At 37.6% G+C, this 13,985-nt stretch overlaps 1 protein-coding gene across 2 annotated transcripts in view; it reads left to right on the forward strand.

Annotated features, from left to right (window-relative positions):
• The window catches only part of Tab2 (TGF-beta activated kinase 1 (MAP3K7) binding protein 2), a 56,049-nt gene extending 42,519 nt beyond the window's left edge, over window positions 1-13,530 (forward strand). For both annotated transcript variants that reach the window (XM_050161598.1, XM_050161597.1), the window contains 4 exons: window positions 5,095-5,255; window positions 5,463-5,556; window positions 6,563-6,643; window positions 11,554-13,530. In XM_050161598.1, coding sequence (XP_050017555.1) covers window positions 5,095-5,255; window positions 5,463-5,556; window positions 6,563-6,643; window positions 11,554-11,696 — 479 coding nt within the window. In that variant the 3' untranslated portion in view covers window positions 11,697-13,530. The remainder of the gene's footprint in view (window positions 1-5,094; window positions 5,256-5,462; window positions 5,557-6,562; window positions 6,644-11,553) is intronic.
• Window positions 13,531-13,985: the final 455 nt, after the last annotated feature.

The raw sequence follows: 13,985 nt of genomic DNA on the forward strand, positions 1-13,985 counted from the left end.
GATGGCCACTCAGATAGATGGAGAGAATAAACACTTCGGTTATTTAGACCAGTTTTCATGGTGAAAGAAAAAATACATATTGTATATGTTAGAAAAGCCAGGCTCAGCAGAGTTGCACAGCTGCCAAAATGACTTACCGATATTTCTTCTCCAGAAACATCTCTAAGAGAGTTTAGATGGCAACCTGCTTTTGTTGTTTACAATATTTTAGTGTCTTGTCTCTGGTTATACTTGTGATTCTATTTTCCTATTAATAGTAACAGAAGTTTTGATTTTGTTAAGCAATAGCCTTGACTTTGAACCTAAAATAGAAATCCAAGCTAAAAAGAAATTGGGAATTGAAAATAAGTTTATTGATTTTTATGTTTCTCATTCCTTGTCATTTTTCACCAGTGTTTCATTATAAATCATAGCACTTCTATTTGAGACTTAATAAAATTCTAGTTGTGATACAAATTAAGTGATTTTTTTCCTCAAAAGGAAATATAATTCAAATTAGTTATAATTTTTAAGTTGCTACTTAATTTTATGAGTTGCTGTTTAGAAGTCTCCTATAGAACTTTGTTTTGTTACTGTAATAATGTTATTAAATAATCACCTCAATAATTACAAATTGACATCAAACTGCTTATGGTTTGGTTTTTCTATTTTTTTTTTTTTTTTTTCAAATAAGTCTTCTACCCGTCAGCCCCTCCCACTCTTTACAGGAACCATTTTTTTTAATTTGACATCAGTCTTAGAGAATTCCTATAGAATTCTCTACCCAGGGTCATCTAGAGCACTTGCTCATCCAGCACTGTGTACAGCAGCTGCAAGTCCATTCTCCAGCTGCCTCCTGAGGCAGCATGTCCCATCCTTGGAGAGCTCGCCTTAGCAACTGCTATCTTAAAGGATATGCAAATCAAAGGTCTAACCAAAATAGAAGATACAGTAAGTATGCCTCCACATCTAACCATTTAACTGTTAAATACAATTATTATTAACATTTTAGTCTTTCTCCCTATAGTCACTCATATATATAAATATACATACATATAAGCACATTTTTAGTATATACTATATGCATATGGATATCTGTAAGTACACGGGGGGATCAGATAATCACATCTAATCACAGATTGATAAATATGACCTGTCAGGATTACATCTATATTACAGAAATACAGACTTTTTCTTATTCATTAAACAGTACAGCCTTATAGCTATATATGTAATGTTTACATGATATTAGGTATTATCACAAATAATCCAGAGCCTCTTTAAAGTATAAGATGTGCTTCTGTGAAAATAATTAACTTTTTTTTTTTGAGACAAGGCCTTTCTCTGTGATGCCCGAATAAGCTTTGCCTCACACTCTATAATATGTCCTTACAGATGAGCTGGTGGGCTCTGTTCTGCATCACCCCACCCAAGAACCAGATAGTAAAAATCCCATCTCTACCCCATGACAGGAGAAATGCTAGCAGACCAGCCACAGCCCTAGTTTCTGCAGAGACACATCTGTGGGTAAAGCAGGTCTTAACTGCAGTTCTGCATCCCGCTGTGCTGCACAGTAAATGGGGCCGGTTTCTGCGTGGAGCTTCCGAGACCTCTTGTTCTCGTCTGTGCTCCCTGTTCATGAGCAGAGAGCACTGACAGTGTTCACGAGATCTTTCCTCCCCTTTTGTGGAGGGAATAAGTGATTGGGTAAAGAAAGTACTTCTTTGTTCTGAGACATACAAATGTATTGTTTGGAGTTTTTTTCTTTGTATGAGTGAAGATGAATATCCTTGAAGACACTAATATTTCTTACTTCGTGAGCATGCCTGTTTTTGAAGGGTGCTGAGTCTGCTTTCCTAACTTGCAGTAACAGGGCTCACTTAATGTTTTTAAATGCTTTACTTTTACATATTTAGATTTGCTGGTCTTTTTCCCTTCTTGTTTTTGGGGTTTGTATCATAATTAGAAAACCTTTCCATGTTCATTATTTGGAAAAGCAGACAGCAGAAATCTTGTGCTGTGTTTCTCTCTACTTATGATGATACTCCTTGAAACCACATTGAACTGGCCTCGTGACATCCCTTCACTAACTTGAAGACTGCTGCCCTGTCTGAAGTAAGCTTTAGGCAGTTTCTGGACCTAATGCTGTAAACTGCACGCAATTTTAGATACAAAGAATACCAACAAGGTAGTGCCCGGCACAGGCCTCTTCAGTATGGATGTAAATGACGTGGATGTCTTAGGTACAGAGATCCGCAGTAGCCTCAGTTTTCTTGTTGTGTCTGTTCTTTGAATTACAGGCCCTACTGCAAGATCTGATTTCAGCTAGCCTTAAAAATGGCAAAATAGATGAAGAGAAGATGGTTTAAAAAGCTGCCATCTTTGAATTTTTGCTATTCAGTCACCAAATAAATGTCTAGTAGTAATACAGCAATATATAAAACAGATACAGTCTCTGCTGCCAACACAATTGAAGTCTAGAATAATTTAGATTTATTTTAAAAGCTGACTTAGACATATACCTAATTTAGGCACATTAAATCATATAAATTTAAGACTTGAGAAATAAATACCCATTACCTTTTAGTGGCAAAAATTACTTTTTTTTTTTTTTTTGAAGAATTCTAAAACCTTTATATCCATCAATACTTGGGACATTTTACAATGGACTGTCTTAAAGTGCATTCTCTTCTAATAGTTTTGAGTTATATGTTTCTAGAAGAATTAGGCATTATTTAAAGTGCCTAAAATTATTAAAACTAACACCATCTAGAATTTGAAGTGTCTTTTTACAGTTTCCAATAAAATTGAGAAACATTGGTGTCCACCAGAAGCTGGCAGTTGTTGAGCCAAGGCAGCTTTCTCTGAGATGCGCCTAGGCCAGAAGCAGTGCTGGTAATTAACTTCTCCCATTTGTGGTTGTCCCAATAACAGAAAGGGGCTGCACACCTAAATTACTTTTATCCATTAATTTAATTTTGGGAAAAAGAGGGCTTAAATGGCGCTTACTGAGTTCTGTAATTCCCCATTTCTATCTGTGTAAGGTTCCTTCAGAGAGTCCTGGTGTTACTGTCTTGTCTTACCCTATTCTCTGTTACTGTGAACTCACAGGGCCTCTTCGTTTATTCTGTCCCTGCATTGCCTCCCATATAGTAGCCTCTGTGCTCATTGAAAGAATGGATGAGTGGAATGTTTTGTTATAAACAACATATATCTGAGTTATTTAAACTGCTTTGTGGACTAGAGAGATTGCCCAGAAGTGGTTTTACTACAAACTTGGACTCAGTTACTAGCGCCCACAGAGGCTCACAATCATCTATAACTCCAGTTCCAGATGATCCTCTTCCCTCTCCTGACCTCTGCAGGCACAAGGAATACACATACGTGCAGGCAAAACATATGTATAGTAAATAAAATCAATATTTTTAAGAATCTTTTTTTTATATCTCTGTCCCAACAAATACATTTAAAATTGCATTTATTGTGGTCACTAATAATAGTTTAAATTATTGTCAAATTTTTGTTTTCTATGTTTTTCATGTTCTTCCTTGCCCACTTGGTTTAAACTATATGTTCTTTATTTTTCTTTTTGTTATTTTAATTTAGAAATTGAGTATTTCATTTAGAAATTGCACCTTTGTTCCTTTCATTAGTAATTTCTAAACAGCATGTTAACATTTAAGAATAGGTTTTCATGTAAATATAAGCATAGCCCTTAAGGAGAAACACAGAGAAGATGTTCTTGGGTCATTCTTTCCAAGACCCTGGCATACTGCTCAGATTTTGTATTTCCTAAATCTTTTTGTTACTTTCTAGAATTTTAAACACCTGGCTTCCAGCCATCTCTGCCATCCTCACACACCCACCATAGTTGACCTGCGTGGTTGTTATACTCAGCTCTTAGTAGTTTGTGATCATGTGCCATCCTTTTCTTCATTTTCGTGTTTAAAAAATTATTGCAGCAGCTACCTGTCATTGATAAATTATCCCAAACTTTGAAAGTGTTTCTACTTCTGTACTCTTGATAATTAGTTAGGTGAACAAATTGTTCCTTTATCTTCTAAAATTATAATTTTATTTTCTTCAATTTGGGTACACTTTTAAGTATTGTCCTTCAAATCCTGACTTTCTCCATACTCTCTTTCCCTGGAATTCAATTTTAAATGTACAGATATACAACACTTAGCAAGTGATTCCGTCTGAAAATTGTGCCATGTAGCTATCCCACTCATGCAGTTACCATGGAGTTCCCAGGCCTGTATAGTAATGTTACTGCATCCCTAGCCTCTGGTATAACCTGTACAGCATGCCACTGTACAGCATGGACGCTTCAGGCATTGTAATACCATGGTGTTTGTGTATTCAAACATTTCTAAACATGTGGGCTTAAGGTATTTTCTTATCTTCTCTGGGTAGCAGCATCCCAAGGTGTCTTTTCAGTCAGCTGTCCTAAACGACAAAGCTCCCATTCACAGGGCTGGCTCCCGTCAGCATACACCTTTTGACAGTTTGATAAGCTTTCCCAGCAGCTCAGCATGTATGCTGCGAGATTTATTGCTTCTTTTAGAAATTCTGCTAAAGTGGTTTCGCAAAATGTAGTCTGAGAATGAGAAAATAGAGTGTTTATCTAAATGAGTTTTTAATGTGCATTTTGAACAGTTTGTTAATATTTGTGTGATTTTCTTGTTTGTTACATACGTCAAAATGTATTTTTTACTCCATTACATACTCCCTTAGAAAATATCTGTAAAATTGTCGTGTTAGAATATCTCATGCAGTGTGTCACGCAAGTGGAAAGAGACTTGATCTTCCCAAGAGTCTGCTGTGAACTACAGAACAGCGAGGGGATTGGTTGACTGTGCTAGAACTGTTTAAAATATGAGACTGCAGACATTGTCTTCAGCAGTGCAGTCTAAGTGTACAGTATTTGCTTAAATGATTAAGACGGTTTCCAGATTAAGATTTTTGAAATTGTAAGTGCTTAACAATACTTTGTTTTAATGTAGCTCTGGGGTTCTTGCAAACTCACACAGAAATGTTGGTTGGATTCCCTTCCACGTTTGCTGGGGTGGCTGCTGGAGTGGGCGGGTGCTCATGCTTGTCACTGTGTTGCAGCTCTGCTGGTGCACCAGAAGGCCAGGATGGAACGGCTTCAAAGAGAGCTCGAGATGCAGAAGAAAAAGCTGGATAAACTCAAATCTGAGGTCAATGAAATGGAAAACAATCTAACTCGAAGGCGCCTGAAGAGATCAAATTCCATATCCCAAATACCTTCAGTAAGTCTTGCACAACCACTGTGACCTCTGTGCTTGCACAGGAGAGTAGGCTGGCTGCCATAGTGTAAAGGCTTGCTCTAGTTTGCTGCAAATGCTCTTAATTCCTGCTTGGTTCTCTGTCCTTACCTCCCCTGCCAAACTCCATTCTTTCTTAACTAATGACATGATAATTCAATACAAACCTTTTTACATGGAATTCTTTTTCAGCTCGAAGAAATGCAGCAGTTGAGAAGTTGTAATAGACAACTCCAGATTGACATTGACTGCTTAACCAAAGAAATTGATCTTTTTCAAGCCCGAGGTAAAGTTCAGTGCATACTCAGCTGACATTCATTGAATTGATCTGCTGGCTCTTTTCCTGTCCCTGAGAACAGACTTAACCAGTCACGGTCTCAGAGGATTCTCCTTTGAGCCAGATAGTGCTGAAGAACAATTGGCTTTTTAGCGTCCCCTTCCCCCCAATAAGTATGCAGTTCGTTCAAGAAGCCAGATATACTAAGTAGCCTTTAGATCTGCTGTAGCCTTCTTGCTTAGCCCTGTGGTAAGGGAAGACAACGATTGAGTGTCTGGCTGCATGCTCAGCAGTTTGGCTTCTGTGTGTAGAGAGTCTGTTAACAGGATTTATTACTATGGATGTATCCATGTAACTTTATTTTACCTTTCAAGAACTGTGTGTCCTCACTTCACTGAAACTATCTTTAATTGATAAAATAGAAAGAACATAAAAGTAGAGTTATATCTTCTTAGGACCATGATAGGGCTTTATACTTTTTTGAGCAATTAGTAACCATCCATAATTTCTTATTGTAGTAAAACATACTTATATTTAAGTCAGTTCCATTAAAAAACCTAAATAAAATTTTATCACTGAAATCTAATTCTGAAGTTGGGGAAATAATAGAAATATATAAATTTAAAAAGAGACAAGGAAACTTAACAAAGAAGTCTTGAGTTACACTTCTGTGTATAATCCAGCATCAATTAAACTAAAAGATGGTGGATTTTGCTTAAACTGATTTTAAAATGTTAATAAGATATCATTTTAACTTGTCACATAGAACCAGGGGTCTGCTTCTAATTCTTTCTTATAAGCATTAATTTCACTTCTTCCCAGTTTACCACTTGCCTCTGTTTATGAGTATTATCTTATACCTATATCTTGAGATATGGTTTTGAAATTAAGAGGGTATAATTTAAAGCATTTCTTCTGTTTATTTTTAGAAAGAAATGCTTGCTTTAAAAAATAAAATTAAGGATTCTTATATATCAAAAGTAATATTGATATATTTACTTTTTATATATTTCAGGACCACATTTTAACCCCAGCGCTATTCATAACTTTTATGACAATATTGGATTTGTAGGTCCTGTGCCACCAAAACCCAAAGGTTAGTGTATCCAATAAGTGTGAAAATTGTTACATTTTGAAAAGCAAAATCTTAGAAAATTTTTAATTCTTTTTTCAACCTTCCACTTCAGAAGTGCTTCCAACTTTGGCATTCTGGAGTGGATTTAGGAAGATGTTTGTTTATTTCATTTACATTCTGGTGTTTGGGTTAGGGGATGCAAAAGTGTAATGTATTTAACTTTAAGAGTAATTAATGTTTGAGACCTGCGTAACCACTGTGTACTCCCAAAACAGAAAGTTTGGGTTTAAAACCAAGTATAAAAGTTCATTTTCTTTAAATTTTTAAACAATGATAAGGAAGTCACCTTACAAAAACATTTTTCAAAAACATTGTTCTGTATAATTCTGAGTCATATATCCTGAATTCCAGATAAATTTCAAAAAGTATCATCTAGTAACATTTTGTAGCATTGACAGTCATAGAATATGTGTGCGCCAAACTAAAACATACTGAAATAAGTCTGTATTTGAGCCAGGCGTTAGAATATGTGTACAAATGGAATTATGTGCATAAATCTGACTGATCAAAGTAAAATACGTAGGCGTGTGCATTTAGGACACTATGACACTGGTATCGTAGGGCATATATCATAGTGGTATCCGTGGTGCATAATTTGCTTTTAGCCCTAAGTTAAATTTAAAGAAATGAAAATAGACATACAGTATTAAGAGAACAGTATTAAGAGAAATTTTAACTCCAAGAACACATAATATGGCAGGGTAGCGTTGGTGAAAGTGTAGCTTTTGCATGGAATTGAAATTAAGTCTTCAGCCAACTTAAGATAGAAAGATAGGACTGAAGGATATCGATGCAACCACAAAGAAGGGAAAACATACTCTTAACAAGTCTAGATGGTTTAAAAAACAGAGGAAACAAAAGAATCATCAGCTAGCAAGGAAGACAGTTGGAAAGGAGAGAGGGGGAGAGGTTGCTAAGTCAGCACACTTTGCAACCAGTGCCTTCCGTGGGAATACTCACCAACTGATGGAGCAAATGGGTGAATTTTATAAGCGGGATTCAGCAATACGCTGAATCAAGAGACTCATTGTGATAAAGACATAAAAACTAAAAAGTGAAGAGATACAAAAACCTATTTTATAAAGTGGTAATAAGTGGAAATCATGAATGGCTATAATTAATCAGACAGGATTTTTTTAATCTAAAGTTGTCTTGAAGGACAAAGAATGATTTTATGTATATGATACACTCAATAAGAAGACACAAGCATTTACAGTACTATCTTACCTTAAAGTGTGTTTTAACAAACCTAAGGTCAGAATTATTTCAGCCATCTTTCAACCTCAGTCTAAGGAAACCAGAAAATTCATGGACAATAAGCAATACCCTCTTCACTATCCACTGGGTCTTGAGGAAATGAGCTTGTAAAGTATCTGGAGCATGAGCTGGAAATATGTAGCTCACTGATGTAAATCTACCTAACAAGTCCAAGGCCTAAAGTTTGATCCCAGGACCCCACTTTTGACACAGAAGTATCTAATAGAAAACAAAAACCAAACACACCAAAACCTGAGAGGCAACAAAAACAGCACAAATGTTCAGTCTATAAAGAGAAAGTCTGCATTAGAAACATAACTCAGCCCTAATTACACACCACAGGACCTAGCGTGAGAAAGTAGACCCAAAGCTAATAGAAGGAAAATAATAACGAAGGATAAACATAAATCATTTGAAACAGTAGAAAATGAATTAAAATACTTAGAAAAGTAAAATTACGAACCCTTAGCTAGACAGATTAAGGAGAGGGGAAATTCAAATAGAAATTGAAAGAGAAGCCATGACAACCTTGAGAATCCTCAAAAAAGAAAAAAAAAAATTCTTAAGGGACCAATGTGAACATTTCTGTGTCCACAAACTAATAACTTCTAAGAAATGAATTCCAAGAAATTCTATCCAACTGAATCAAGAAATGCAAGCCTGCTGATTGAATCCATAATGAAAATATCTCTTTGAAAGGTGCAAAGACTTAGATAGCTTTTTGAGTGAATTCTGTGAGGTACTCAGAGAATTAGTACGAATTCTTTTCCCCCTGAAAACTGAAAAGGAACACTTGCAAATCTTGATGAGACCAAAGCTGGCCAAAGACTCAAGTAATGGGAGGCTCTAGGCTCAGATTCTAGTGAGCACGTGTTTGCGTTCTTACTGTAGTTTTAACATTATCCTAGAAAGACCATCACCAGGGCATGCATATATAAGAACTGCTCAACATAGACAGATTAGATTAGTCAGTGGTATACAAGTAGAAACAAAGAAGAAGCCATGCCATGTCAGTAGGCACTTACAGGGCATTTGATGAAAATTCATCCGCTCCTGATTAAAGCATAAAATACAAGGTGCTGTAACCCAGAAAGGTTCCTCCTGTGAAACCTCATGACCTGGATTCAGTCACTGGAGCCCATATAATAGAGAGAATGTGCTCCTGAAGTTGTCCTCTAAACTCTATACATGTGCCCTGGCGTACATGTATTCCCTCACACACATACACCCACACAACAAGTTAATATTAAGAGAGTCAGTAAGCAAAGGGGGATCTAACCTCAGCACAAGAAAGGCTATTTGTCAAAAGCACACAGATCATGTCTTAGTGGGGGAAACTTAAAAGCCTTAGGAGTGCTCACCATCTCTACTTCTTTTAGGAAAATATAAAAATCAGAAAATCAGATTTTTTTCCAAATCAGGAAAGAGGAAACAGAATTCCCCCTAGTTGCAGAAACTGATCATGTGCCTATCTCCAGCTGTAGTTTCTCTTAATTGGTAGCCAGCTACTCACATTCTAAAATACCATGTGGAATATCCCAGAAATAATTTATAACGTTTAGATGGAATTTATTAGAATAGTATTATAATCTGTTTATTATTTATAACTATGAAATGCTACTCTTTTAATGTGCCTAATTTATAGATTGTTTTATAGGTATTTATATGTTAAGAAAAATTATAGCATGTATCAGGATCAGTATTAGCCATGGTTTCAAGCATCCACTGTTAAACTTACTTAGTGAATTCACTAATGTTGCAGTATATAAAGTCAGCCTTCAAAAATCAGTTGTTTCTTTCTACAATTATGCAAAAGAAAGAAAACAATTCATTTTATTCATAGTGACAATCAAAAAGATAAAATACTTTAGAGAGGCAGAAGAATTTTATACCAGAATTATAAATACTGAAGAAGGAAATTAGCAGAAAAATTCATGTTCATGGATTGGAAAAATTGTACTATTCACTTATCTAAGATAACCAAGATGATTTACAGATGTATTTTTTTTTTATGTACATTAGTGTTTTACTTGCATGTATCTGTGTGAGAGTATTGGATCCCCTGGAACTAGAGTTACAGACAGTTGTGAGCCACCATGTAGGTGCTGAGAATTAATTGAACCTGGGTCCTGTGAAAGAGTAGCCAGGGCTCGTTAACTGCTGAGCCATCTTCAGCCCCAATCCATGGATTATGTAGTAACTATCAAAATTCTAATGTCATTCTTTGGAAAAATATCCTAAAATTTATACAAAAAAAGACTAAATTGCCAGAGCAATCTCAAGTTTTTGAGGACAAAGCTGAAGATAACATACTCTTATTTCAAAATAGATGACAGAACTGCAGTAATCAAAACAGTACAGTGCTGGGTAGACAACATGATAGCCAGGCTGGAGGAACAGAACAGAAACAAGTACATTGGTAGTCGCCTTATCTTTAATAAGGGGCCAGAAATGCGTAGTAGGTGTTTCAGTAAATGAAATTGGCGAATAATGGGATTGGCCCCCTACCTCACTTCATATACAAACATCAGTCAGCTCAAGTGGAGCTGGTAGGATGTTTGAATGGTAAGGGTACCAACCCACGATGAGCGTGTTCAGTCCTCAGGGTCTGCATGGTAGAAGGAACAAACCAACTCCCACAAGTTGTCCTCTGACCACTACATGCATGTACTCAACACATGTACATATGCAAAGTGCATACATGTTTAAAACAATTGACTAGATTATAATTTAAGTCTAAGATGAAACATGTTAGATGAAGACCTCATTGTTGAGGGTGGTGACTCGGTTTTGGCAGCTAAAGAGCTACATCTTTAAGGATCTTTAAGGAACACAGTGCGAAAGCTCCCTGCTGTTGTAAACCTGATTCAGTGCTCTCCCATACCATGCTTGATTTTAAAAAATAAAGCTGGGAAATGTGATGATTTTTTGACACCAGCTTACTTTTTCAGCATTCGTTATTGACCTGAGTGTAAACAGTTTAGAAAGTAGTTTTTTAGGCCAGACAGTGGTGGCGCACACCTTTATCCAAGCAGAGGCCAGCCTGGGCTACAGAACAAGTTCCAAGACAGACTCCAAAGCTTCACAGAGGAACCCTGTCTCGAATGGGGGGCGTGGGAAGGAGCAGGGAAACTTACTCTTTAAAAACAAGTTTTATATCACACACTTAAAATCCCAGTACCCAGGAGATTAAAAATGGCAGGCGGATTGCTAAAATTTAAGGCCAGCCTGGGTTACATGGGCTGACGCAGTCTCAAAAAAACAGTTAATAAAGATTTGTTTGTTTGTTTGTTTTCAGTAAATTTAAGAAAAAATACATTTAATTGAAACTTCCATTCCTAGTAAGAAACAAACATAAACCCTACTGGAATGGGTAGTGAAACTCAAGATCACACTCACAGTCTAAAGTGAGGTTCGGGCGTGGTGGAGAGTAGCTCCCCTTCTGTCACATGAGTGGCTCTTCTCAGAGGAGAAGCAGCAGACTGAAGGAGGCTGGGAAAGCGCGTGTCTGCTGACAGCTGCCTTCCTGCCACCTTAGTCAGTCACCAGTAATTTGGCAGACTGGGTTTTTCCTACTTCTTTAGCTTTTTTCTCTTCCTCTTGCCTCCTTACAGATCAAAGGCCCACCATCAAAGCACCAAAGACTCAAGACACCGAGGATGAGGAGGGGGCTCAGTGGAATTGCACTGCCTGTACTTTTTTGAATCACCCGGCCTTAATCCGCTGTGAACAGTGCGAGATGCCTCGGCATTTCTGAGCCAAAGGCCCCGTGTCTCCTCTAAAACCACATCTGAAATTCAAGGAAGTCCTCTGTCATCGGGAAATGTTTCACTGCTACATAGGATTTAGTCCAGTGGAAGGTGTGTGTGACAGGACAGTGGCGTGCCGTGTTCAGGGTCAGTCCACAGAGCTAGCAATACCTCAGTCTGATGTCACGTGAACCATGATCTGAGAGACTGGGCTGCCTGCTGCCTGACCACGCACAGTGTCGCTGTCCCACCATGGACCATCCTCACCCTGTCAATGCCTAGGCGTCCCCAGTACTTCCCCTTCATGTCACTACTGATTCTGACAGGAGGAAGGAATAGGACGATAGCTTTTTTGTGTTTTTAAAGTTTTTGGTGAAACACTACATACACGAAGAGAAGGAACAAGGTTTTAACTATTTAAAAGCTCTGCTGCCGCATAGTGCCAGTGGATGCGGGCAGACTTCACAAATCTGTGGTACTCTTGGCCTTGTCTTTTGTCTTCCCTGAAGACGTCTCTGTGAAGCCAGCATCTAGGGTCTAATGATGAGAAGGAAAGCAGTGTGCATTGTCTGTACAAATCCGCAGTGAGCTCCCCACAGCCTTCCCTACTGTACAGATCTCTCACGTCTGCTTTAAGTGATTTCTTCATTATTTTCTTATATTTCTATATGTATAGTGTAATAGACTTTTGTTAACTAATGTTCTTTTCCCTTTTAGTAGGCACCATCATGTTCCTTTCTAAGCCGTACTGAGAAAAGCAATGCCGTAAGATAAAAAAGCATTAATGAAATGAAACTGTGCACAAATAACGTCCCTCTCCTGCTCCTGTCCTTTGTCCCGTTGTGTGCCAATGCTCTGAGGAGACATGCAGGCGCTGCATGTGAGTTGCAGGAACGCTGCAGACATGTCAGTAGGTCATGCTGTACACTGACTTCAGCAGTGGGTGACCAACGTGTCGTTTTGTCTTCTACAGCAGCTTAAAGCAAAAAGTATTTAAGCCCACTTACATCTTGCCCCTTGTATGGTGTCCCAGAGAACTTCATGGAGGTTCTCACTGGGAACGTTCAGTTTCAGAAGCAGCCACAGCAGCAGTACCAACAGCCTTTTCTCTTGTTGGAAAGAAGTGTAATTGCTGTACTGTTGGGACAGTCCATTTCTAAACCTGACTTGGTGACATTCATGTGTATTTATAAAACATAGTCATCTTTAGGACAACTGAAGAAAAGCTGGAAAAAAGAAAGAAAACAAGCAGACTTGAACACTGAAACAACCTCAGACATCTCTTTATTTTGATGATATATTTTTGTAAGGAAAATAAATATTCATATGATCAGGAATGTATATAACTAAATGAAATCAAGAAAAAGTAACAGTATGCGTTTAAAAAGAATTATGAAACTGTCTATCAGTGCTTAGAGTGGGGCTAAGGGAAGTGCTGAAATCTAGCAAAGACAGGAAATACTGTGGGTTGCCCCACTGCAGATGTTCACAAGTGGCTATGTTTAAATAAACAGGATTATTACCGGTGAGCCTTGTGAAGGCCAGAGCCTTGGCCTCCAGGCTTTGCATCATGAGTATGGAAAGAGATATGGCAATCATCGGTCACTAGACAACAGACCCCAAACCTCGTATGTTTGATGCATTTTGTTTTAAAAGTAGGCCTTGTTTTTCAGCTTCCTCTGCAGTTCTATGTGAAGATTGGTAAATCAGTTTTTACTTGTTTTATTAATAAAATGTAATTTGGATATCTTGAGTTGATGGTTTTGTGATTTAGCTGGGTAAACTATCTTTGTAACAGATAAGTTATTTATAAAAATTAAAAAACTTATATTCTAATGTGGATTTTGTGACTTGTTTTTGATGTTTGTGGGACAGTTTGTGCACAGCATGTTGCATAGTTAACTGGAGTCTGGAGAGTCAGCACCGCATTCTCTCGAGTCTTCTCGGAAGCTTCCAGCTTCCCTCTGGTCATGGATTTTTTTAATTTTATTTTATTTTCAGTTTCTTTTGGGTGTCTTGATTGCTTGGCTGTCTAGTTTGTTTTTGCAGGCAGGGTCTCACTACATAGACCAGACTAGCATCAAATTTGCAGTCTGTCTGCCTCAGCCTCCCGAGTCCCATTATTCTTGCACCATTTCCGGCTTCAGGCTGCTTTCTAACTGTGAAAGCAACCAGATTGTAACTGAGGGAGAAAGTGGATAGTGGCTTCTCTTTATGGTTTATATTTTTCTCTGCTCCCCTCCCTTTCTCTCTCCTCCCCATTTCATGTTACATTTTAACTGTTCATTTCATTTATA

The sequence above is a fragment of the Alexandromys fortis genome, unplaced genomic scaffold (genome assembly GCF_014885135.2).
Source record: "Alexandromys fortis isolate MF-2015 unplaced genomic scaffold, M_Fortis_MF-2015_v1.1 scaffold_134, whole genome shotgun sequence".
NCBI lineage: Eukaryota > Metazoa > Chordata > Mammalia > Rodentia > Cricetidae > Alexandromys > Alexandromys fortis.